Here is a 23274-nt window from a genome sequence, read left to right as displayed (position 1 = left end):
TGTGTAAAATTAAGAAGCAGCGCAAGAGCGTCCCATGAAGATACATTCAGCGTTCTGTATTCGTGATAGTCGCTTTCGCCGCATGCCGCCTGATATTGAGCCGGCGTCAACCGCGGGCGATTTGAGCTCTGCTGAAGAAATATGAGAAGGTTCAAAATTTCCGCCAACTTTACCCATGGTGCGATCAGTGACTCCGAGTTCTATAATGTAATGTAATGTAATGTAATGTAATGGGATATAATATAGTACGATATAATCGGCCAAGTCAGGCATTCAGTGAACTCTGCCGAAGTGCAGCATCTGTTTTCAGTGGGAAAGTGCAGAGTGTGCGTGTAGCATCTTTATTTCCGCGGCTTTCGGGCTACATACGCTCTAAGCCAGTTCAAAGATAAAAGCCAGTTTAGCGCCGCTGATACTTCAGGACTCATGGAAGGCCATTTCTGTTCTAAACTAGCGGCCTCTTACTTTTGCCGCCGCAGTGGCTCAGCGGTTATGGCTCTCGGCATTGACCCGAACGATGCGGGTTCGATTCCGGCCGCGGCGGTCGCTTTTCGATGGAGGCGAAAATCTAGAGGCCCGTGTACTGTGCGATGTCAGTGCACGTTAAAGAACCCCGAGTGGGCGAAATTTCCGGAGCCCTTCACTACGGCTCCCTCGTAGTCTGGGTCGCTTTCGAACGTTAAATCAATATAAACCAATCTTACCTGCTTTTTTTTTTTTCGTAGTTACCAAACTCGTTGCTGCCTGCTAGATACCGACTTGCAGTTTGTTGCTAGGCACGCGAGACAAGGTAAAAAAAAAAAGAAAAGAAAAAGCGAGGCCGCATTAGTCGAAATGAATAGACGCCGAGACTGACCGATATCAGAAGCGAGACACACTGCAACCTGCACTGTCTAGTTTATATACCACGCGTTCAATCAGATGTGCCAAGCACTCGTGTTTCCGGCTGTTTACAACCCGATTCAGGGACTCTGCCGGCGACCGCAAAGAGTAAAAACAAGGAAAGCATATCGCGAAACCACGTCCCACTCCACAAACAGCCGCACTTGTGCCATCAACCTAAACTGATTTAAAGCGGGAAACCAGTACCAGCAAGTACCGAGATGAAAAAGCGTGGTTTTGAGATAATTCAAAACGGACGCGTCTACCAAACAAAAGGTGCCAGTCATTGAGGTAATTAGGCACGCAGGGACGAGCACTTATCGAGCCAGAGAAGAATAAGAAGAGCGTCGTGTCGAGCAGGCGTCCAGTATACGGGGGAGCCGCAGCGCCATGTATTATACCATAAGCCCGCTTGTTGGTGGCAGTTCTGCCCGGGTTGCGTTGTCGGGCGGTTCGAAGCGGCTGCCGCAGCATGCCGAGACAGCGGCGGGCGGATGGGGGACCGGTCGATAGCGCGCGCGTCGAGTTCCGGCGGCAGAGATAAGGCCGATCGAAGCAGCCGAGAGGCGGAGGGCGACGCGGCAAGGGAAAAGGTCGATCTGTGGCAACCGCACGCACGCGCGCTTAGCCGCACGGGCCGCGTGCGTAGCCGGAAAGCGCACCGTCGGTGGCGTCGCCCGGAGGCTGCGATTTGTCCGAGAAATCGGAGCGGCGAAGTGACGTCATTGGTGCACCGATACCACTGCCGGGTTTCTGCACCGTGCAGCATTGCCTGCCGCGAGTAATGCTCTCAGTGGTTGCAGTGTTAAGCTAGGACTGGGCAATAATAATGTGCTTGTTTGACCGTTACATCATACATTATGCTGAGACATATCTAGAGCCTGTAGCAAACACGTTTTGAAGCCCCCTCCCCCCTCTGTTCGGCTAAATACACAATGGCGCAAGGTAGTATACACGTAGAAAAAAAGGATTCTGTAACTGCTGATAAGTATAGCACTACGGAACTTTTTCACAGGTATGCAATCAGAAATAGATACAAAATTTTAAATACATTTATGCTATAATGTTGCAGTTCCGGTAGCAAACACTGGTTTTGTGCGGTGAAAAATTCCTGACCAGTGTTGTGTCTCGCAAATTCGCATGCGCAATAAACAATTAGGAGGAAATAACCCATGAAAAGCAAATTTAATGGAAAACAAACACCTTTAAAACGCACGATTGAAGGTTTTATATCACGCCGCTATACTGCAGCGAACAGCCTCCGTTGCAGCTTCCGTTATGCCCGATATGCGCATGCGTGTTGTGGTATCAAGCATTCTCGATGAAAGCAGGGCGCTGGCAGTACTGGAATTGACAGCTCTAATCTGTTTATAATGTAACCATTTAACCTAGCTAAAGTCAGTACTGAGCTTTGTATAAACTTAGCGCATACAAATCAGGGGTTCATTTATGGGTCACTCTAAAGGGGCTGGCCCCATTTGGACCATATTTTTCTTAGACTGTTTCATATATAAAAAAGTACGGTTTCAGAATGGTTCTGCGATGTCAAATTTCTCGTTGGGGGCAGGGGGGGGGGGGGGGGGGGCTTGATTTTAAAGCATTCTTGAAAGAAGAACCCTCATCTGCACAGCGTGACCACAGAAACTGTGAACCCGTATGTGTAGAAAAGAAACTGAAACACATCAATCAAACGGAGCACGGAAACAGGGTGGGTAATATTAAATGATGGAATTTGCGAGAATCGACCACCTGTGGTTTCTTAATTTTTTTCGTATAATTACAATTCTTGCTTTGCCGCGTGACCCATATAATAATAACCCCTATATTATTTCCGTCAGCAAGATCGAAGATTTCGCTGCCCGTAGTCCGCGCATGAAACAGCCTTCTCTGTGATACTGGGGACTCTTTAGCCTCAAAAATCACTGCACGCGTGATTGACTCCTCAGGAAAGAAAAAAGAAAGCGTGTGAACATTCACCGCATGAATCCACCCTTTATTCTTTCTGATGTGCACATGAGAGAGTCGAGCCATTTTTTTTTCCCCTCTTCAGCTATCGCTTACTCTCCCTTCGTTCGGTGTAATGTCTTTTTCTACGCATACACACACGCCTCAGTGTCGATGGCGATGCGACTGCTTCTTCAATGTACCAAGATTCATAACACACATTACGCGCGCACACGAGCAAGAAAAAAAAAAGCTCACACAAAGTAGAAAAGGCGATAAACAGCAAAAAAAGAAGAGAGGACAAAATTGGTGGCCTGGTCATCGCCCCGCCTCCGCCATGCAGGAGCACTGCGGCTACAGCAGAAGGGTACAGCGGAGAACGGGGGAGGCCTCGGAGGCTAGGCTCGCGAAGAGCGCGGTACAGTTAACAGCACAAGGGGCGGCGGCGGCAATGCAGACGGGGTCGTGTCAGACCCGCGGGCGCCGCGCTCAGCGGATGTGGGCTCCGCGCCGCCACAGCGGCGTGGAAGGTTCATTGGATGTCGCCGGCTGGCAGGACCCACGCGCGCGCGCCGGCGTCGCGCCGTCGCCGCCACGACCTGGCGCCGTCCGTAACCCAAGCCAGAGCCCCACCGAGGACCGCGCGCGCGGGACAGGGCTCTCCCGAAACCCGACCGGCCCTCCTTGGGGGCCTCCCCGAAGGAAGAGCGAACTGCGGGACTCTCTGCACAGAGCAGTCGCCGCCGCCGCCGGCAGAATGCACAGACGCGCACAGGGGTCCGTCCGGCCGGCCTTGTCTCCCGTCTGTGCGCGCGCCCTTTTTATTTTATCTCGGAAGACAAGTCGCACCAAGCGCGCGGTTGACGAGTGAGAGCGAGTTGGTTCCACTGTTCGTTCGTTCGCCGTTTCGCCTGTTTTTCCGCGAACGGCCCGCGCTGCTTCTGTCGTTTCTTCCTCTGCCGGGGCCCATGGGCGACCGCGCGGCGCCGGGGCTTCGCTTTTGAGTTTGCTGCACTGAGTGCCGCGTGGGGCACCGTGTGAACGGCGCTGTAAATGGGTTGAGGGGAAAAAACATCAAAGACAACAAATCTGTTAGCGTTACGGGACGAGGCTGTGTAGGTCACTCGGAAAACGCCGTACAACGGAAGCGGCTCCTAAGCTTTTAGGCAAATGGCTAAAGTTGCTTTGTGGAATGCAAAGAGATCGGCATACGCTATTCATTTCGAGACGGGCTCTGAAAGTGTGTTAAATGTGCTGAACGGTTGCACTGAAAGCAAATTCTTAGAGTGACCGAAATGGAACAGTGACTCTTGATTTTATTGAACACAGTGTAGATCAGTTGTAGACTGTGATCTTGAGAGAAAGTCGTCCGAGTATGATTCAGAACACGAATGAACTCGATATTTATTTTTTTAATTTGGCCTCACCTTATTATAGTTCGTATTGCAGACAGTCTTATGTCTTTTTTTATTAGACTGCACAGGTACTGTATTGTATAACGTACTTTGAAAAGCGTTCGAGAACTGTTTAAAGCACTTGCGGTTTTACGAAATAAACAGTTGGAAGTAGCGCTCGTCCCTGTCTGTTCCCTCTGCGTCCTTGCTGTTTTAGCGCTTCTGAAAATGTCAAATCTGCACCAACTAGCCCGATCCGCTACCCTTCTGTACTTTGAAAGTGCCTGCAGGATAGCTTAGCTTTGCTTCAGCGAAGAGGTCGCGTAATAAATTTCGCAATACTGGGCAAAAAAAACACACTAATAAAAAAGAGAGGAAAATGTGTTCCCGTCCTTTTAACTGCGAGCGTACGTTTTGTGAAACACTCGTACAGTACCCACCGCGGGCAGCGCAGTCCGTTATCCGCGAAGTGGCGTTCGGTACACGGGTAATCCAGAGGCCAGTCCCGTTCGTCCCAGCCATATAGGCCTCCTAGTACGTAAGCAACGCGCCGCCTCTGACGTCGTCGTCGCGTTCAGCCTCGCCAAAGCAGCGAAAGCGCGCGCTGCTCGCCTTCACCTCCCAGTCGCAGCAGAGAAAGCCACTCTGGCCCACTTGAGCCCTCCCAAATCCCCCTCGACAAAGGACCAAAAACAGGAGGTCAGACGACCGGACAGCAATCAAAGACGTCCCCGACATGTGCCGGCAGCTTAACTGCAGAGCCGGCGGCCGGACCCGCTGGACCAAGGAGCCGAGCCAGCTCTCCGTGCCGGGCGCTATACGTCTCGGATGTAATCCGAGGCTACGGCTTTTACTGCGTCCCAAAAGCTCCCGGCCGAAACGACGACTACTGCTGCAGCGAGCCGAAGGTTAGCGAGGCTCCGCTCTGTGTGTGACTAGAAGTGGAGGGTTAGGAAACGGTAGGAGGGGGGGAAGCAAGAGCCAGTCGAACTCCGCGTTCAGTCTGGGCCGCCGAGGCGCCGGACTCGCAATTAGTTTTGGGGATGCAAGCCTCATTGCCCGCCGAGCTCCCGGAGCTCGCTCGCGCGGCGCGGATTTCGAACCGGCCGTTCACTTCCTCTCTCTCTCTCTCTCTCTCTCTCTCCCTTTCCCTCGCTGCGATCGTTCCACGAAACATAGCCTGAAGGTGCTGCTTCGCTGAGCGTGCCTGCGTGTACTTCACTGCCGCTGGCGTCAAGCGGGCGCCACGCTGTAGTCTCGCGAGGTTTTTCTTTTACGGTCGTCCGATGGGTGTGCAGTCGGCCATCTGCATTCGTATACGTACTCACACGGAGTCAGGCTTCGATTGCGCTATACGCTGGTATATACTGGCCAAACGGTCAGCTGAACTTACTTTGACGGGACTGCAAGGAAACTCGGGAGTGGACAACCCATCTGAAAACCCTATGTCAGCTCAATTTCACGACAAACGAACCTATAGGAGGACAGCTAGCTGTTTTCGAAAACATGTCGCGACTACAACGACGCTGAAGCCGTGCACCTTTGACAAAGGTTCGCGACTCGTCTGTAGGGCTACAAATTTTGCACCGCCCACGGTATACAGGGCCGCTGTCAAGGAGAAGTGCTAGGCCATCAAAAGCTCCGTTTGGGCACGCTGTACACGTTCTCTTGAGTCAACGTAAGGCGGCCAAGCATCACTCAGGCTCAAGGGCGCGCGATTGACGCGCGTGCGTATAATTTGGACCAGGCTGCTGTTTTCCTTCGACTGGCAGCCACGAATATACAGTAGCGTTCCCAAGCGCTGGCGCCTGGTGCGCCTCCACCTGAGCAACCTAGCGGACAGGTGAACACAAAGTGCTAAGGTTTGCGCTGCGGACCCGTCGAGGGAGCAGGCCCCGTTGCCCAAGAGTTCTTGCGAGGCCCAAATACAACAAGAGCAGCCAAGAAGAAGACGTCGCGAAGTGCGTTTTAGCACTTCGCGCGAACAGCGCAACAGCAGCTTTGCTGAGGAGGATGTGGAAGAGGTGGAGGACGTGGAGCTGTCAGCCGGCGACGCGAGAAACGCCAGCAGGAGCAGCAGCTTTCGAATTTGGCACTGGCACGAGCTGCCGCTGCTATGCGGTTGGTGTGTGTGTGCTGTTGCCGCAGTGGTGGCGGCGGTGAGCCGGCGCATGCAGTAAGTGCACGGCGCCCGCCTTTGTTTGGCCGCGCGGAGCCGCGGCGCGGAGCGAGATTGCGATCTCGGTACGTCCCTTCCCGTTGGCTGGCGCGGCGGACGGGAGCTCTTTCTCTCTCTCACTCTATCGGGCACCTTATCGAGCACCTTTATCGGACCTTTTTATCGGACGCCATCTGCGCCATTCAGCAATGGCGGCGACGTTGCCAGCGCTCGCTCCCTCTCTTCTTCGGGCCGACTGTCAGAGGGGCCGCGAGCGATTCTCTTTATACGCCTCTCGCGCCAGTCTCCCCGTTGTTGTCGCCTTCCACTCTTACCATTTCTCTTTCTAGCTCCTTTCTTTTTATTCTCTTCCTTGGTTCCGTGCTTTCGTTCTATTCTTTCTTCGTCCGATTCGTTGAAAGGTGGCTCAATAAGTGCGCGCGCTCGGCCCTTTCGAGAAACAGCCGCGGCGGCTGGAAAAATGAGCGGCGGCAGGTACAGCGTGAGGCCCTCGCTTCCCCCAGCTGGGATGCTGCGGCTTCTGACCTGCTGCTTGCTGCTGACGTTACCTAAGCTGTTTGGTCCGCGACCTCAAGCTGTCCTTTCCTTGCGCCAGCGAGAGAGAGAGTATATCTCGCCGCCATACCCGTCAGCTCTGTGGGAGCTTGGACGGGATAGAAATCCGGTGGAAGGTTGCTTCGGGTCTTCTCGAATTGCATCGCAGGAATTCGGCAACACTCGGCTAGGGACGGAACTGCGCAGTGTCGAGTACGAAAAAGCCTCGAAGGAAGACTGGACATCCTGCTGCCCAAACAAGAGTGATGAAAAAGTGCGAATTAAGCGCATATAATACAGCCTCGTTCAAATGCAATGCCTCGCACACACACGCCCCGGTAATTTTTTTTTTTTGTTATCGTTGTGCGAACAGTACTTTTCAAACCTGCGTGAACTAAAATTGTAGCTTTACTACAGAATCGAATACAAGAAATGTGGCTTTGAACGGAATCGAATACAAATCGAATTTTCGCCGTAATATTCGCTACCTGCGCGAATATTCCTACAAAACGAATATTTTACAAAGCGTACCTGACACTTCCCTACCCCTGGATGGAGGCAAAATTCTAGAGGCCCGTGTACTGTGCGATGTCAGTGCACGTTAAAGAACCCCAGGTGGTCGAAATTTCCAGAGTCCTTCACTACGGCGTCCCTCATAGCCTGAGTTGCTTCGGGACGTTAAGCCGCAATAAACTAAACTTCGCCACCCCGCGAGCGCGATACGAAATGTTATCTGTTATCTTTGGCTCCTTCCAGAGTGAGTGAAAGACTTTATTGTCCAATAGAAGAAGTCGATCGCATCCTGCCCTCTCAGTCGAGGGATGAGGGCCAGGAGGGATAGGGCTGGACAGGGTGGCCGCGTCAGATGCTGGCCTGGATTTCTTGAATCCCGGCGGCCTCTTCAGCCAGTCGGACGGCGAGGAGCTGGTACTCAGGGTCCGGGCTACGGAGTAAGGTCTCCCAGGCGTCTGTACCATCTATTTTATTCGCCCTGCCTGGGGATTGTGCGCACTCCCAAATAATGAGACAGAAGAGAGCCGAAGCGCATACATTGCCCCTCCAGAAAAAAAAATTCGGGCTACGTGCCTGACAATGAGGCATTTTTAACTCTATGCACAGAAAAATCGCCTTTAGCTACTGATGAGAGCAAACAAACTAAAAGCCACATCTCAGTGAATAACAGGCGCGATAACCGTGAATAATAGGCTATCCCTATGAGGTGGGATATTAATGACAGAAGCCAACAGCCACAGAAACCAAGGGGCACAGGGGATTTTTTTTTAATTAATTTATTTATTTTGTGGTGTTGATCAATTTAGAATATTACTTAATATGTCATCGCTTAAAGCTAATTGATTAGAAAAGCAGAAGAAAAAACAACCACATGCCGCCGGTGGGATCCACAAAATAAATAAATTAATTTAAAAAAAAAATCCCCTGTGCCCCTTGGTTTCTGTGGCTGTTGGCTTCTGTCATATTTACAACGAGCCCCTCATTCCCCTTCCTTGTTTGCTTTATATATATATATATATATGGATCCCACCGGCGGCATGTGGTTGTTTTTTCTTCTGCTTTTCTAATCAATTAGCTTTAAGCGATGACATATTAAGTAATATTCTAAATTGATCAACACCACAAAATAAATAAATTCATTAAAAAAAAATCCCCTGTGCCCCTTGGTTTCTGTGGCTGTTGGCTTCTGTCACATATATATATATATATATATATATATATACAGGGTGTCCCAGCTAAATGTAACCAAACTTTTAAAAAATGCGAAGTGTCCTAGTCCAGTAAAACCAACCCAGAGTTGTTCATAGTCGCGTGGCCTAGTCTTGAGTATTTTTTTCGCTCTTCAAAGTTAATTAATTAGTTAAGTTTAATTAGCTAACTTTTTAATTATTCACTTCAGGAAGAAAGTGTCAATGCAAAAGTTTTAGATCACCCCAAAAAACCGCTAGTAGTGCTATTTCCGTCAAGTTACGATTTACGTAGCTTCATTTATTGGCCTTAGAAGAAAGTTGTCACGTGACCAGCTGCTCGCTCACTTCTCTGCCCCGATGTGCACCCAAAGTCTCATCGAGGAGAGGACTTCAGAAAAAATGGATTTTATTCTTTAAGGCGCGTCTTGGGACGTTGAAGTGGCACAGTTGTCACGTGGAAGCTTTTTCTTATTGTGCGGGTTATGGTTAAAGGCCGGTAAAAAAACTACTATACATAAGTATTACTTTGCTGCAAATGTCTCAGTAAGCTGTTTCTCAAAGCGATCTACAACTTTTCGATTGACACTTTGTTCCTCAAGTCAATAATTAAAAAGTTAGTTAATTATGCTTCACTAATTGTTCAACCTTGAAGAACGAAAAAAATACTGCAGACTAGGCCACGCGACTCTAAACAACCCTCATTTGGTTTCACACGGCTAGGACACCCCGTGTTTTTTAAAAGCTTGGTTACATTTAGCTGGGACACCCTGTATATATGTGTGTGTGTGTGTGTGTGTGTGTGTGTGTGTGTGTGTGTGTGTGTGTGTGTGTGTGTGTGTGTGTGTGTGTGTGTGTGTGTGACTTTTATGGACCGCGTCGCGGCGCTGAAACCTCCATCCCTGGCAGACCGATCGAGGAAACATGATTTGCCTTGCCGCGCCCTATTTTTTCTAAACGTTCATCCAAGGAAACTATACAGCGTGCTTGATTTCAACTTCGGGCCAGTTATTCTAAAACTGCTCGAAAACTTAAGATTAGTTTCGAATAATTTTGAGCATGTGCTATTTAATTCGTTTAGGGGATCGAATAGGATGATATTACTTTTGCTATTCGAAAATTTCGAATACTGAATCATCGAATATTGATCCATAGTGGGGGAGGCCAAGCGGCATTAAGTGAGGTATGCATAAAAAACATAACATAGACATAAGCAGCAGGTTCTTTAGTTCTCACACCTTCACGTCACGTTGTTGCTGGGAAGATAACGATCCGACGAGTCTAGAGAGATTATCAGGCACATTGACAAGCGGCTTTGTTATTGGCCATGCATAAAAGTTCGTTAAGCTTATCACCGCTACTCCTGTCAGTGATAACTATCGGTTCGGAAAGCTGGTCGCACAAAGTGTGCCGTGAGTTCTACAATGCAGAACCCCCCCCCCCCCCCCCCCCCCCCCCCTCCCCCTTCGCGCAATTCACTGAGGCCTCACGATGTGTACGGTGTCGTGCCGCGTGCTCGAATCGCGGATCCCGGCGTCGGCGCCGTCGCGACAGGGCTCTCGGGTTGCAGCCGCGGCTCGACCGAGTTCCACGGGGCATAAAGGGCCGCCGCCGCCCGGCGCCGCGCCCCCGTTGGCGCACAGCCGTTTTCGCTGCAGCTTGGAGACGTAACCAACGGGCTGCCGTGTCGCGCGCTACTCCCCGAGATGAGCGAAACCTGCTGTCACTCTCAACTCTCTCCGCACGCTGCCGACGACTGAATGGAACCGCGCACTGCGAGAGGAACGAAAACGAATGGCTTTCGCTCTCTTCTTGGTAACTTCAGAGGCGTGACTCGAGATTTTATTCAGCCACATGCATATAGCTAACTGGACGTCTGTTGAGATCAGGCTCACTGCGTAATGAAAACAGATGGTCGAATGACGTGCATTTATTCTGCACCATACTAGTCTCGAAGTAAGATACACTGCGGCGTCTTTAAGTTTAGGCGAAACTTAATATCAGTTTAGTTTAAAAAGACTAACTAAACAAGCTGTGGCATCAATTTTGCTGACCGCACAGTTTGTGGGTACATAACCGCATATATTCTTTGATTTACTGATCATCCGCCTAGCCGTCCGCACTTCGACATTTGTGATAATTTCTAAGCGAACTTGAATTCATACAGCTTCCCCCAGTAATCTCGCTAATCATAGCCACGTTAAGCTTGGTCAGAAGTGGTGGCTCAACTCCTGCGACTTCAGAACGGCCACTTCTTTCGTGCACCCCTAGCTATGAACGCGTCCACATAAACGCATACAGTTCATGCCGATCACGATGCGTCATCTTCTTAAACGATATTGATCACACTCGCTCTGTGCTCGCAGTATACACCGGGTGCTTCACAACTCGTTCAACCCGCATTACAAAGCACTAAATCACGGTACATAACCGCGAAGATTCCCGTGCCGCACAATAGGAGCAGCGTGTCCGTCTAGTCTCGTGCCACCGTCAAGAACTGCCCACTCGGCATTCAAGAGCGACGCTCCACAAAAGGGCCCGCAAAGTGGCGACCGCTGAGAACCCAAGGACGCGACCTGTCGCTCCGGACAAACCCCGTCCTTCTCCCTTTCTACCCGCCGCGTCTCGTGTGTGTGTGCATGCGCCGGGACGAGGAAGAAGACGACCCGAGCGAAACAGCCGAGCAGCGGCAGCAGTCTGCATTTGCGACAACAAACGCAGCTCACGCCAAACCGCTTACCGCGTGTTGGGACAAGGAGGTCTGACTGGCAGCCCAGACAACCTGAAGAGGTTGGCCGTTATTTCACGACGGTTCCGCGCAAAAGGGTTGCAAATATTTGCCTTGGGGGAGGGGGGCGGGGGGGGGGGGGAGGTCCTGAATAGGGCAAGCAAGCAGCGGTAGTGCTTCCTTCCCCGCGCAGTAGTTTCCCTGCCGTCTCCCCCCTCCTTGTGGCTTCCCAGCGGGACACTCGCGGACAAGGGCTTCGCGAAAAGGCCAAGCGAAAGTGGCGGTGGTGGGCGGAAGGGGGCTGACACAGCCGGTGTGCAGCGGTGGCGGCGGCAGCCTGCGGAGAAACCAGTTTGCCCCCGATGTTTGTGTTTATTGATGGGCGTTCGCAGCGCGAGAGCGGTGTGTGTGTGTATGCGGGCAGGCGGCAAACGGACGCACGTCTTCTCTGCTGCGGACCCTCGGCTGTTCACTCTTCCTCCTCCTTAGGCCATCATCCAGAGCTCTGTCTCCTCCTGTGTCTGTGTGTCCCTGACGGAGTGGTGGTCGCTGGAAGCCAACAGCGGTGGTGGCGAGGAGGCTTGGAGGGACAGTGTGTGCGTCTCGGAGCGCGTTTTAAAAGGGTCGCCCCTCTGCCTCCTTCTCTTGGTCGGGACGATGAGACCCGGGTTACGGGGAAAGCAACTAACAGCTCCTCGGCGAGAGGGACACGCATGGGAGCATGCGGACAGAGCTCGTTTCCGCGGCCGGTGCCAAACCGTTTCTTTGCTCTTTTTTTCGCGGGCTGAAAGTGGTGAGTGCGCCGGGCGCCAGCCGTCAAAACGGATGGGCAGCGCGCGGCGGCGGTGGAGCGGAGAACTTGCAGTAACGCCCGTCCCCTCGCTCGTCTTCGTCTGCCGTTGGCGACACTGTAGAGGGAGCTGCTGCGGCTTCTTGTGCTGCCGAGCACTCTCGCTTTGTCCGCCCCCGGTGGCTGGAGAAGATGTCGAACTGCGTCCGCCGTGCTGTCCAACCCCCCTCCCCTGTTTCTTCTGTCGTGTTCTAAAGTAGAAAGGCCTTCTTAGATCGATTGACGGAAAAGGGCCGCCGCAGCCTTGCGAGCACACAGTTTGACAACTTGTTCGTCGCGGGGAGTGGGGAGACGGCGCCTGGCTTTCTTCGGAGGAGGAAGCGTTTCGTCCCGCTCTGCACGAAGAATAGAAGGAACCAGGCGTCATCTGCAAATTGCTCCCTTCTTTACGGATAAGCCCCAGAACTGTCCTTCAAGAAGGTTTTCCCGCCCTTCTACGCCCCCTTCAACCCCCCCTCCCCCTTTTTTTGTGTGTGCGTGCATGTTGATCTCTAAAAACTGCTGCTTTTGATTAGTTGTGCGAGGGAACAAAAAAATGAAAATCCTGGGGTCATGTTTTCGTCACTTGCGCTGATCTTGTTCGTGCAAAAAACTAAAAAATGCTCACTGCGCTCAAAAACGCGCATCTACACTGAGGCTTCAGAATGTGTTAAACAAATATTGGTGTTATTGTCAGGGGCATCTATATAGGCCACTCTTGCAAGGTGTGGTTGGGAGGTGGTCTTATTTTAGCTATGGATTTCTTGGGACAATTTTCTTCGAAACACTGAGCTTCAGCCTGGTTTTCCTGCGTAAAATTTCTCGCTTGGATGTCTTTGTCGGAGGGAGTCAGACCCGGGCCACCCAAGTTGAGAGCACTAAAGGGAAAGTTTTTATCAGCGCCCGTCCTGTGTGTCTCCTGGTGTCCGTGTCCTTTTAGCCCTATGTGGCAAGTGAGCCGTTACCAACTTGCCCAAGCTTCCATTCTTATTAGGGCTCTGCGGTAGAGTTTGCTATGTCATCGGTGGCGCGAGGTGAGGGTGCTGTACATATGTTAGGTGAAAAGAAGATAACGGATATAGATGTCGCCAGAGGACAAGACCTTAGGCTGTATGTATACTTTTGACAGGAGCTGTACGTAAACAGCATGCACGTATGTAGTCCTGAGAACAGCGAGAATTATCCTTCCATAAATTCATCAATAGAAATATTTCCTTTTCATCTTATTCCCTATCTAAGTTATGCGAAGCACTGCTTAAGGAGGCGTCACAAACACACACCCCATATTAGTCCACCGAGAAAATATTTGCTTCAGCATGACATTATCTCCCTCTCCGCAACAGGCGGCCTCTGCGCACATGAAGGCAAACATGTCAGCGTGTTGATCAAATAACTCCCTTCGAGCAGCAGGGTGCTTCGCATGCCAGCTGTCGGCCCTGCCGTTCCCCACTATTAGCAGCCGTGATTTCTCACGCCACACAACGCTTAAGAGAATACCGCATCGCCGCTCAGGTTGCCTACTGTATACGTTCTCTCATTATTTAGCTCCGTCTTAAAACTTTCAAATATTTTTTTCTTCCACCGGGAGCGGCGATGGTGCCGAGGTATCTACTCATTTGCACTTTCGCCCCGTAGTTAAAATAGCTCAGCCACACCCAAATTCTCGCGTTCGGTGCGCGACTACATTTTCCGTTTTGTTTTTAGCTTCGAATATGGCTGAGGCAAGTGTCTCTGTGAGAAACCGTGCAGGGACATAATTACATCCATAGGGGTGTTTGGCCCACGCTGTGGGAGCGTGCTGGAAGCATCTTAGAAGCGAGTGTGTATAGGTGCCAGCTTTGCGCGAAGCATGGGCGTTTCGGTAAGGGTGAAATCGGTCGCCTTCGCTTTTGCTTCGCCTTAAACTTTACTTTCTTTTTTAACTCCGGCAAAATAACACCCTGCGTATTCAGCCGGGCCCTCCCTTGCGCAGAGGCACACCTCCCCTTGCAACTTCTTTCGGGCCAGCCCCAGAAAACGACCGCTCACACCTCGCAGTGGCCTAATGACATTGCTGCGCGCTGCTGTTTCTGCAGCCTATAGCGCGGTACAGAAAGAAAACGTGTCGATAACTATTTCAAGCCGCCGCACGCGGTCTAGAAATAGAGCAGTGCAGCTGTCACATTGTGCATAGCAGGTTTCGTTATTATGCTCTCTACGAGCGCGCTCTGTTTCGGACGTATAGTGATGGCTCATCTTTGCTTACCATTAACCCGAGGTCGTATATGGTAACTAATTAACTATTAATTTCCTAACCGACACTTTTGCCCCCTTTCATTGTCAGCTGCCGCCTGTAACGTCACAGAGCTAATAGCCAGAAGGCAGTGTTGTTCTCCGGTGCATTAATCAAACCCGAGACTGATCCATGGCAAAATAGAAGAAAATGGAATGGGGAGAGAAGCGGTGGTTACAAAATGCGGCCCACAAGAGCATGTTTAACTCGAGCTTGACAGCGAGAAACAAGCGCGGAATTTAACGAGCGCGATTTGACGTTCTATTTTAGTCGTTACTGTAAGGTCTGATATCTTGATAGGAATGACAGTATCAGTGACACTAACTGCTGTTGGTTTCGTAAACCGTCTACTTTCCACCACATAGTGTATGAGAAGTCCTCGCATGCAAACGTATCAGAAATTTATTGGTCGCGCCTACATATCAGACAGAATTGAATTCAATTAACGAATTCCTGTTCGTGCCTTCGACGTCAAATTTTAGACAAAATAACTAAGGCAGAAATGAACTTTTAACAGTCTTCATTCATGGCTGCAGCGTCATTATGATCAAGAATTACACCCATACTATCTCTGTTCTTTCGTCTGGTCTGGTTTCGTCAACCGCTTTCGCCTGCCGAGCAGTATGCTACCCAAAACTCCGCGTCGATTCAAGCAAACGTTGCAGACAACTTCCTCTTGACCCAAAACCACGACGACAGGCTCGTTTCACCTTCCTGAAGCAGATGGCGTTCCTAAACCGCCCTACACAAACCTATTCGATCACGGTCACCGAGCCTCCGCGTATTTTAGCAACACGGCACAGGCGACCGCCATTGTCTACCATTTTGACACACATAAGCTCTAAGGTTTCTTTCTGTTTCACACAACAAGAGTTCCGATTGTTTTTTCCCGACCTGTACGAAGCAGGAGACAGAGTGGAAAGGGGACGGTGTACAGGGGGGTATCAGAATGCGCGCGATGTTGTTGTTCGCGCAAGAACTGCTCTTGTTATACACATATAGCGCGTTGGCCTTGCATGTCCGCTGCTGAATTTTCTCATGAACCTCCCCCCCCCCCCCCTCTCACGCACACACACAAACATACACTTTGCGCAAGCGTGCGCAGCGCCCTCTACACCCTCCCCCCATCCGAGCACTCTTATACACTGTCCTGTCTGCGCTGCGACTAGCACGCCTCACGGTAATCGAGCGCCAACACAGCGACAGGCTTATGCGATACACGTTTCGAGCTTACGCCGCTGGTCCGGCGACCAGCAACAACAGCAACATCGGCCTGATGGCGCCAGACGCGATACAATGGCGAGCCTTGTGAAAGAAGCCCGCACGGTAGCGGTCGCGTTGCTGCTCTGTGGCGACCGCGAAAAAAATGCCTCTTCGAGCCCCGCATCCACCGTTCCATCCCGCTCCGGAATCGCGACCTTTTCCGGGAACCACGCAGGCGGCTAGGGTGCGATGACGCAGACGGCAGCCATTAACCGCGCCGTGAATGTTTCTTTTTTTATTTCTTGGTCTTTACGGGGTTCGCAGTCATCCGTGGAAAGGGGACAAATGTAGGACGTACAGCACCTTCTCGCTTACGTGCTTCGGGGACGTGCGATTTGGTGCATCGTTTCGCTGGGGTATACTCGCGGTGGTTGGGGAGGAGGCAGCAGAAATTGCGGTAGATCATCCGATGGGGCATATACACTCTAAACGGAAGGGAGTAGAAAGTGAGTAAACACTCCTCTAGCGCACACCTCTTGCGCTAGAGCACAGATTACTCCGTTTTTACTCCCATATAGGAGTATTCATGTTTACAGTGTAGGGCACAAGTGCTGGCTGGGAACGACTTCCCGCAAACGGGTTTCTAATTCAAGTTTAATGAAACAGGTTACCAATGGCTGTACTACAGATGGTGCAGCGTTAACGTGACGTGAACATGTGGGGAGAGCACAGGACCACTGGCCGTACTGCGGTGACTAATAAATCTTTACTGCTCAGTCTTAGCTGCTTTACTGGTTTGTTGGACTTTGGCCTACTCCGATGATCATAGTCTCTCTGACTGGGAGACTAGGGTAAACTTTAATTCTGTTGGGCAGAAAAGCAAAATATCCTGTGATGATGCTGTCTACGAAATGAGTGACTAAAGATTGGCGCAAGCCATTTGTTTTTGCGAGAACTAATATGTGTAACGTGATGATGACGACATCGTGGACATACCCATTGCAACGAGTGTGCACCTGATAGGAACGTGCATGTTGAATCTGCGCGCCATCTGTCGTTGATAAACGAAAACAATTCAAGGTCGGGAACGGCGCCAAGTCCGCTCCAGATGTATTCGTAAACACTTAGCTCCTTCATGTTTTGTTCTGTTCACACACACAGAAAAAAATCACACTCACTCACTCACGCCTCCCAGTTAATCACGCGTATACTCACACAAAAGAACAGAACTGGATACTATATTTGAGTTGGAGTTGAGCATAAAGGCTTTTTGGAATTGGCTCAGAAAATTGCGTGTTGTTCTACTGTTGAGCTCAAACAAGAGAATTTCGTTAAAGGTGACAGCTAATATGAGTTTCCTGTCACAAGTAATTCCATGGTAAACGTCAACATGCTTACCTGCGGTTGTTTTTTTTCTTGATTTTCTATTTTTTTTTATTGGAATGTACTTTGCGTTCTGTATTTTCTTTTTCTTATACATCTCTGTTGATTAATGTTGTCGACAGCGGTACCATATGCCCGCTCCTGGTACAACCCCGTCTTGGGAATGCAGTGCGGACAAAGACACAATTAAATTTTTTTTAAGGACTTCATCGAGCAATTTTTGGTGGTTTCGTCACGGTGCGTAAGACGGAATCTGGCGGGCTGCGTTCTTGAAATCATTTCTCTTACCAACTTTCTTCATCAGCCAGCGCATGTTGGGCCGAAAGGAAATAATTTATAGTGACCCAAATCTCATGATTTCGCTTTCAGAAATGTGCTCTGTTATGCTACTGTCCTCCGCCACGACTCGCAATTCCAAGAATTTGGGCGCACAAATCTGTGGGTGGTCTTTTCTCGGGAACATCTTGCTCTTCTCTTCAACAACGCTGCCCAAAATTTTCACTAAGAACCACTACTAAGCCTCATCTGCACGACCACTCCCCTAGCGCATACAATGGTCGCTAAGAGAAAACAAAAATTCTCAAATTTGTACAAGGCTAGCCATGCGGATCATCGGTCTGCGTAACAAAGACCCAAAAAGCACCGCCGGCGGCTTAGGCAGAAAGGTCTGCCCCTCATTGAAATTCAGCTCTGGCGCCACGGATGACGCCCCCCCCCCCCCCCCCCCCTCCCCTTCTCGTCCAGCCTCTCTGCATTGCTGCGTCTTAGCTGGGGTGAAGTGAAAATAGTCTCGACGCAGAGACAATGTGGCTCCGCGTTACGCTCCAAAGAGAAGGAGGCAGGTTTTCTCTTTGGGAGTCTTTGCCGTCCGTCGGCGACAGGGTTCTCACATGCTGCGCTGCTGCTCCGCGCGGACTGGTCCCACACCGCGAGTGCGGCAGGCACGACCGCAGTGGCCGCAGCGCTCTCGCGGCATCCGTTCCCATGGGTACGCACAGAGTCCGCCGCCCTCGGTGTGTGTGTGTGTATACGGCTCCCCGCTAGTTGCTTACTGCGGGCGAAGCGATGACGACGACGACCCGATCGTAAATTGGCTTCCTTGCGCGGCCTTGAATTCGTTCCCTAGCCGCATCCCCCGGCCTTTCCGGAGGCACACGACGACTGCAGCTTCCTCGCGTGTTAACGCCGGTATACGCCCGGTGGGCCAAGCCATTTTATTTTTGCGTGCTTTTTCAAGGCACGGCATCGTTTGCGCAAAGCGAAACCTAATGGGTGCATCGTCCGTGACACTGGGATTACCTCCGGATCGCTCCCCTTACTTGAATGCGTTCACTTTGGAGACGCTAAGCTACACTGCAACGTTTGCATTGCAACGAGAAGGAATGTAACAGCAATGCTAGTGGTTACTGCCGTTTGGCGACGTTGCTTTTCTGTGCACATCTTTCGAGCACCGCGGGTGGTTGTCGCTGGCCGCGGACAGCTTTGTGATAGTATATGGCCCATGGGCTTGGGTTCTAAGCCGTGTCGATGTGCTCCTGTATCACATGTAGAAGTTCTCAGTTTCGGAGGACCAGGGTTTCTTTTACCTTCAAGGGATTTGAAACGCTGGTGAAGCATAACTAACCAGACTTGCAGCGAGGTCACAGAAACCCTTGGACTCTTCACTTTTGACAAAGGCTGTACTGGTGTGGTGGCGCTTACAATCTCGTGTCTCCGCAGGTGAACCGGCCGCTGACAATGAAGAAGGAGGGCATCCAGACGCGGAACCGCAAGCTGTCCTCCAAGAGCAAGAAGAAGAAAGGCGGTGCCGCAGGTCTGGCCATGGCGCTGCCGGACTGCATCAAACCGCTGGACAAGGGCTTCTCAAGCTTTTCGCCCGCGGGCCACCAGTTCGCCTCGTCCATGTCCATGACCATGAACCACTACATGCACCAGGGCAACATGAACATGCCCATCTCCATGGGCGGCACCTTCGTCACCTCGCCGCCCATGCACATGACCTCCGCCACGGGCCTGTCCAGTCTGGGCCTGGGCCCTTCCACCGCGGGCCTCGGCCTGGCAGCCTCCAACAGTATGGTGGGCGCGATGGCCTAGCGGCGTCACCCATCGTGTCGTGACTCTGAAGGCAGCAGCAGCGTCGCCGGCGCCACGTGCAAGAACTGTCCGCCGTGACAGTTCATCCCCTCACGTACACACACTGTGAAAGTGAACGCTTCTTGGGACCCGTCGTGACAACCTGTACATACATATACGAAGACGACGGAACGACGCACGGAGCAGGACTGGACATCATGACACACACACAAACAGAGATAAAGAGCTATAGTATATAATCTAATCTATCTTTCATCACAAAGTACGTACTGCTGCGGCACATACGCGTGTGTGTGTATGTGCGTGCGCGTGCGTGCCTTCTGCCGCCCAAGCTCAGCGTGGAGTGACGTTTCGCGAGTGGACAACAGTGGTGGACAGACCGAACGCGAGGGGTTCCCACGGACAGTGCACGCCCGTACAACAGCGGCGGGCACCGCCGACGGACTGCGCCGCTTGTTTACAGCCCGGAGTGCGTTCTTTGGGCGCTCAGTGCGCAGTGTGTGTGCGCGGTGTCCGGTTTCTAGCGAGAGGCAAGCGCTGGCTCTATGCGCGCTACTGTGCCCATGGTTTTGCGCGCCTCTGACGGAAGATCAGTCAGCAACCTTCATCTTTGTTACTGCTCTTTGTGTTCTGAGTGGTTTGGCGTGGGCACAGAGAGGCACCTTCACATGCGCTGTGTAACTACTTACTTGAGGACTTCTTAAAAAGAGGCACAACATTATCAGCAAAATATTCACCATTACATATGAGCACCTATTATGACATCAGCCAATTCTTGTCGCGGGCAGATATATTTTTGTCAAATTTGTGTAATGGTACGCTCAGTTGGCTTTGGGTCCTCCATACAAGGCCATATTAATGCTCGTAGCTGTGATGCATTCGAGATGTGAAACGTTCTGGAGGCAATACATTCAAGCCGCCATGTGCTCGTGTAAGTCACAAATCACACGTTTCGAGCCACTGAATATGTTTTGGAACCAAATCACATGTTTCAAACCACTGAATAAGTATTGGAACCACGCTTTCAGGCTGTATAATAACCTCGACAAAAAAGTTAAATTTGTTGCCTCAAAACGTACAGGGCGTTTCTGTCCAAATGTGCGCATCCCCTTGTGCTCGCGCCTAAGCGCGTTTACCGTCTCCGCGAAGACCGACCGGCACTTGTTCGGGACGCATCGTGTGACCTACGTGCACTAAAGCCCGTGCACACGTATCGCGCGCCCTCTGTAAGCGGTGTATTCCCACGCCAGTGGAAAGACTTCGCCAAGGAGGCGGCAGTTTCGTGACGTGCGAGTCTAAACACACATGCACAGAGGAATGGGAAGTAAGCTTGCTGCTGCAGTTCGCCACTGGGATCCATCAAGCACGCCCGGCGCGGCATGCCCGTCCTGGGAGCACCCCTCATGTACGCACTCACGCACACAGTAGTGATCACCAGCCCCAAGTCTGATCACCCGTACATGCACGGGCACTTTGGGCCCCGAGCAGCAGCACACAAACACACACGTTGGCCTCCACTTTTGGACCGCAGTCAGTGTCCCGCCACTGGGAACTCTATAATAGAGATTGTCGAAGCGTTTTGTGTTATATGTTCTCACGAGCGATATTTTTTTTTTCCCCTCTTGTGGAAGGCGCCAGAAACTAGTTCGTTTTTCTTTTCTGTCTTTGTACTTCGTTTAGTCTAAGCGCGGGTGTGAACGCGCTTAAACGAGTCTTGTTTCTTATTAATTCGTACAAAACATAATTGAGGCGAAAGGAAGTTAGGGTTGTGGTACACTGAGCCCTAGACCTGTGAATTTTTGCTGATCTCTCCAAGAATCGCGACCGTACGCGTCGGTATTGTGGCGTTTGTCCAGTGCAATCTTGTTTTCATTTTGTGCTTTTAAAGCGGCACTGTTGTCCCATGGGGCTGCTGATCTTACGTTGAAAATGCTTTCGCCCATGTTATGAAACACGCGCCCAATTGCGCGCAGTGGTACTAATGAGCAGTTGAAGCTATTTAAGAGCGATTTTAAACAATCGTATTGAATGCCTTGTAACGGTCGTTAGATGTCTTAATTCGCCAGGAAATAGGAAAGACTATTTAAATATTCTAAATAAACTTCAATCCAGCGGTACAAAATTTACGTGCAGTTCAAAATTATTACCTCTCCCTGGGCTTACTCGCAGCGTCTCGTACGCATCATTAAATGGTGTAGAGAAGGCCTTAGTTCTCCGCTGGTCTCCAACGCGGACTTGAAGCAGGTGAAAAGAAAAAGTCACTAACCATCAATCTAACGAATGGAAAGCCTGAAAAACTGCTGCAGAAACAGACATTCTCGTAAAAGCAAGTTACCCTAGTTTGACCTATCCTGGACATTAGTTTTACTGAAAGTAAGAAAAGGCAACAAATGTTGTAATAAAAATGCTGCTTTACGTGCCGACAGCCTCCCCTGAGGACTTTTTCAAAACAACCTCAAGCCGGCGATAGTACAGGGAGGGCTATATAAAGGCAGATTTAAAGAAAACGCCATTTCGGTCCGCCTTCAATACTGTGTTCAAAGATTTGTTATAGTTCAGTGACTTTAGAGGTTAGTTATTTAAGTCCTTTTTGCGGTCACTGTGGCCGGTGGTCGTTCGAGAGACCATCGAATGGGTGAAAAGAAAAAGAAATTGCGAGGATGTTTCTCTTTTTTTTTCGTGTATGCGAGTGTGTGCGTGTGTGAGAGAGAAAGAGACGATGTGTACATATTTCACAATGAGAACGGACGCCATAAAGTCGCCGACCTGTCGAAGCGTGGCGGAACTTGAGTTATCGCGCTCCGCCTGCACCTCATGACTGGAAATAAACAACAACAGGTGCTATGAAAAAAAAAAGCAGCAACACATGCAATCTCTGTCTCCTGTCTTTGTTCCATTGCACCCCCCCCCCCCCCCCCTCCCCCCAGCAGCCTACGTCAACAACAAGCAGCCGGGGACTCATGGTCATACGCGGCACCATTCCAAGCCCTGCCGCGTAAAGTGGACTCCCGTTATTTCGAACTCGCTTAATACGACCATCCGGTTTTTTCGAACTGACGTTTTAGTCCCACCGACGTCAAGTGTATTTAAAAGCTCCCCTTTGATTGAAGTTCGCAAAACGAGAGGAGATATTTGGCTGGCTTTGTGTGATCGGATTATCAACAGTCTGCTGTATTATAATGTTGGTAAGATTTCGAAACGTACGAAATCGCTAGAGACGGAAAAGCGGCAGACACAAGAGGGAATTAAATGTGGCTTTCACGATCAGTATGATAAATAAACACATGACAAGACTCCATTAAATTATTATAAACTGCATTGTAAACACCTACAAATTTATTTCCGACGTCTTTGCACACAGAGGCGGATTTGTTTGGTTGGGTTACACTTCGAGGGGGCGGTTAGGGGGAGTCCCATTTGACCACGTATTTCTATGTTGTTTTTTACTAGGAAAATGGGGTTTGGAATGATTTATTTTCCTGTGTAAAATTTTCACTTTAGGCGCCCGCCTCCCGCATAAATCCCTCCCTGCTTTCATACACATACCCTCTCTTAGACCACCTAAAGGAAGATACCGACCGCCACATATGAACAATAATACGAAGGTAAAGGATGAGCAATTCTATTCTCGAAGCAAGAGGGGGGCTGGACGACCCTTTGGGCTGTCCCGCGAAAATTCAAGCTGGTCAAATGTTTAGGGGAAGCCCCCAGGATGGAGCAGAGTGACTGCTCCGGTGAAGCTAGGGTCCCGGGTTCGAACCCCGGACCAATTTTTTTTTTAACTGCGAAGTTTCTGAGAAAGCTGTACAGCTTTCCTTTGTAGCCTTATGGCTGCGCTTGGTTGGATGTCAATTAGTAACTACTCCCTTATTGAAAATTCAAGCTGCGTACTGCCTGCAACGCCGCCGAACAGACTGAATCGTGCACAGTCGTAGCGGTACTGGGAATTGGTACATGGTTCTCGATACCAGCGGGAAATGAGCGCCTACGAATGTCCATTTTTTTTTTTGCTCAGAAAAGTTATTGTTTTGCTGCTACTGGGTCCAGATACACCGAGCTTCGACAACATCATGTGCTGCAGGAAGTCTGCATGTCAATGTACTAAGGCGAAAGACTAATGCCTCATCGTTGT

General features: G+C 50.6%; 1 protein-coding gene across 5 annotated transcripts in view; it reads left to right on the top strand.

The window, feature by feature from the left end:
* LOC149358474 (GATA-binding factor 2-like) overlaps positions 1 to 22006 on the top strand; it is a 256638-nt gene extending 234632 nt beyond the window's left edge. For all 5 annotated transcript variants that reach the window (XM_089570546.1, XM_089570545.1, XM_089570548.1 and 2 more), the window contains one exon: positions 18768 to 22006. In XM_089570546.1, the coding sequence (XP_089426672.1) occupies positions 18768 to 19142 (375 nt within the window). In that variant the 3' untranslated portion in view covers positions 19143 to 22006. The remainder of the gene's footprint in view (positions 1 to 18767) is intronic.
* Positions 22007 to 23274: the final 1268 nt, after the last annotated feature.

The sequence above is a fragment of the Amblyomma mixtum genome, chromosome 2 (assembly GCF_055824585.1).
Source record: "Amblyomma mixtum isolate Tamu chromosome 2, ASM5582458v1, whole genome shotgun sequence".
Taxonomy (NCBI): domain Eukaryota; kingdom Metazoa; phylum Arthropoda; class Arachnida; order Ixodida; family Ixodidae; genus Amblyomma; species Amblyomma mixtum.
The sequence above is the reverse complement of the archived record's forward strand: the minus strand, read 5'-3'. Positions and strand labels throughout refer to the sequence as shown.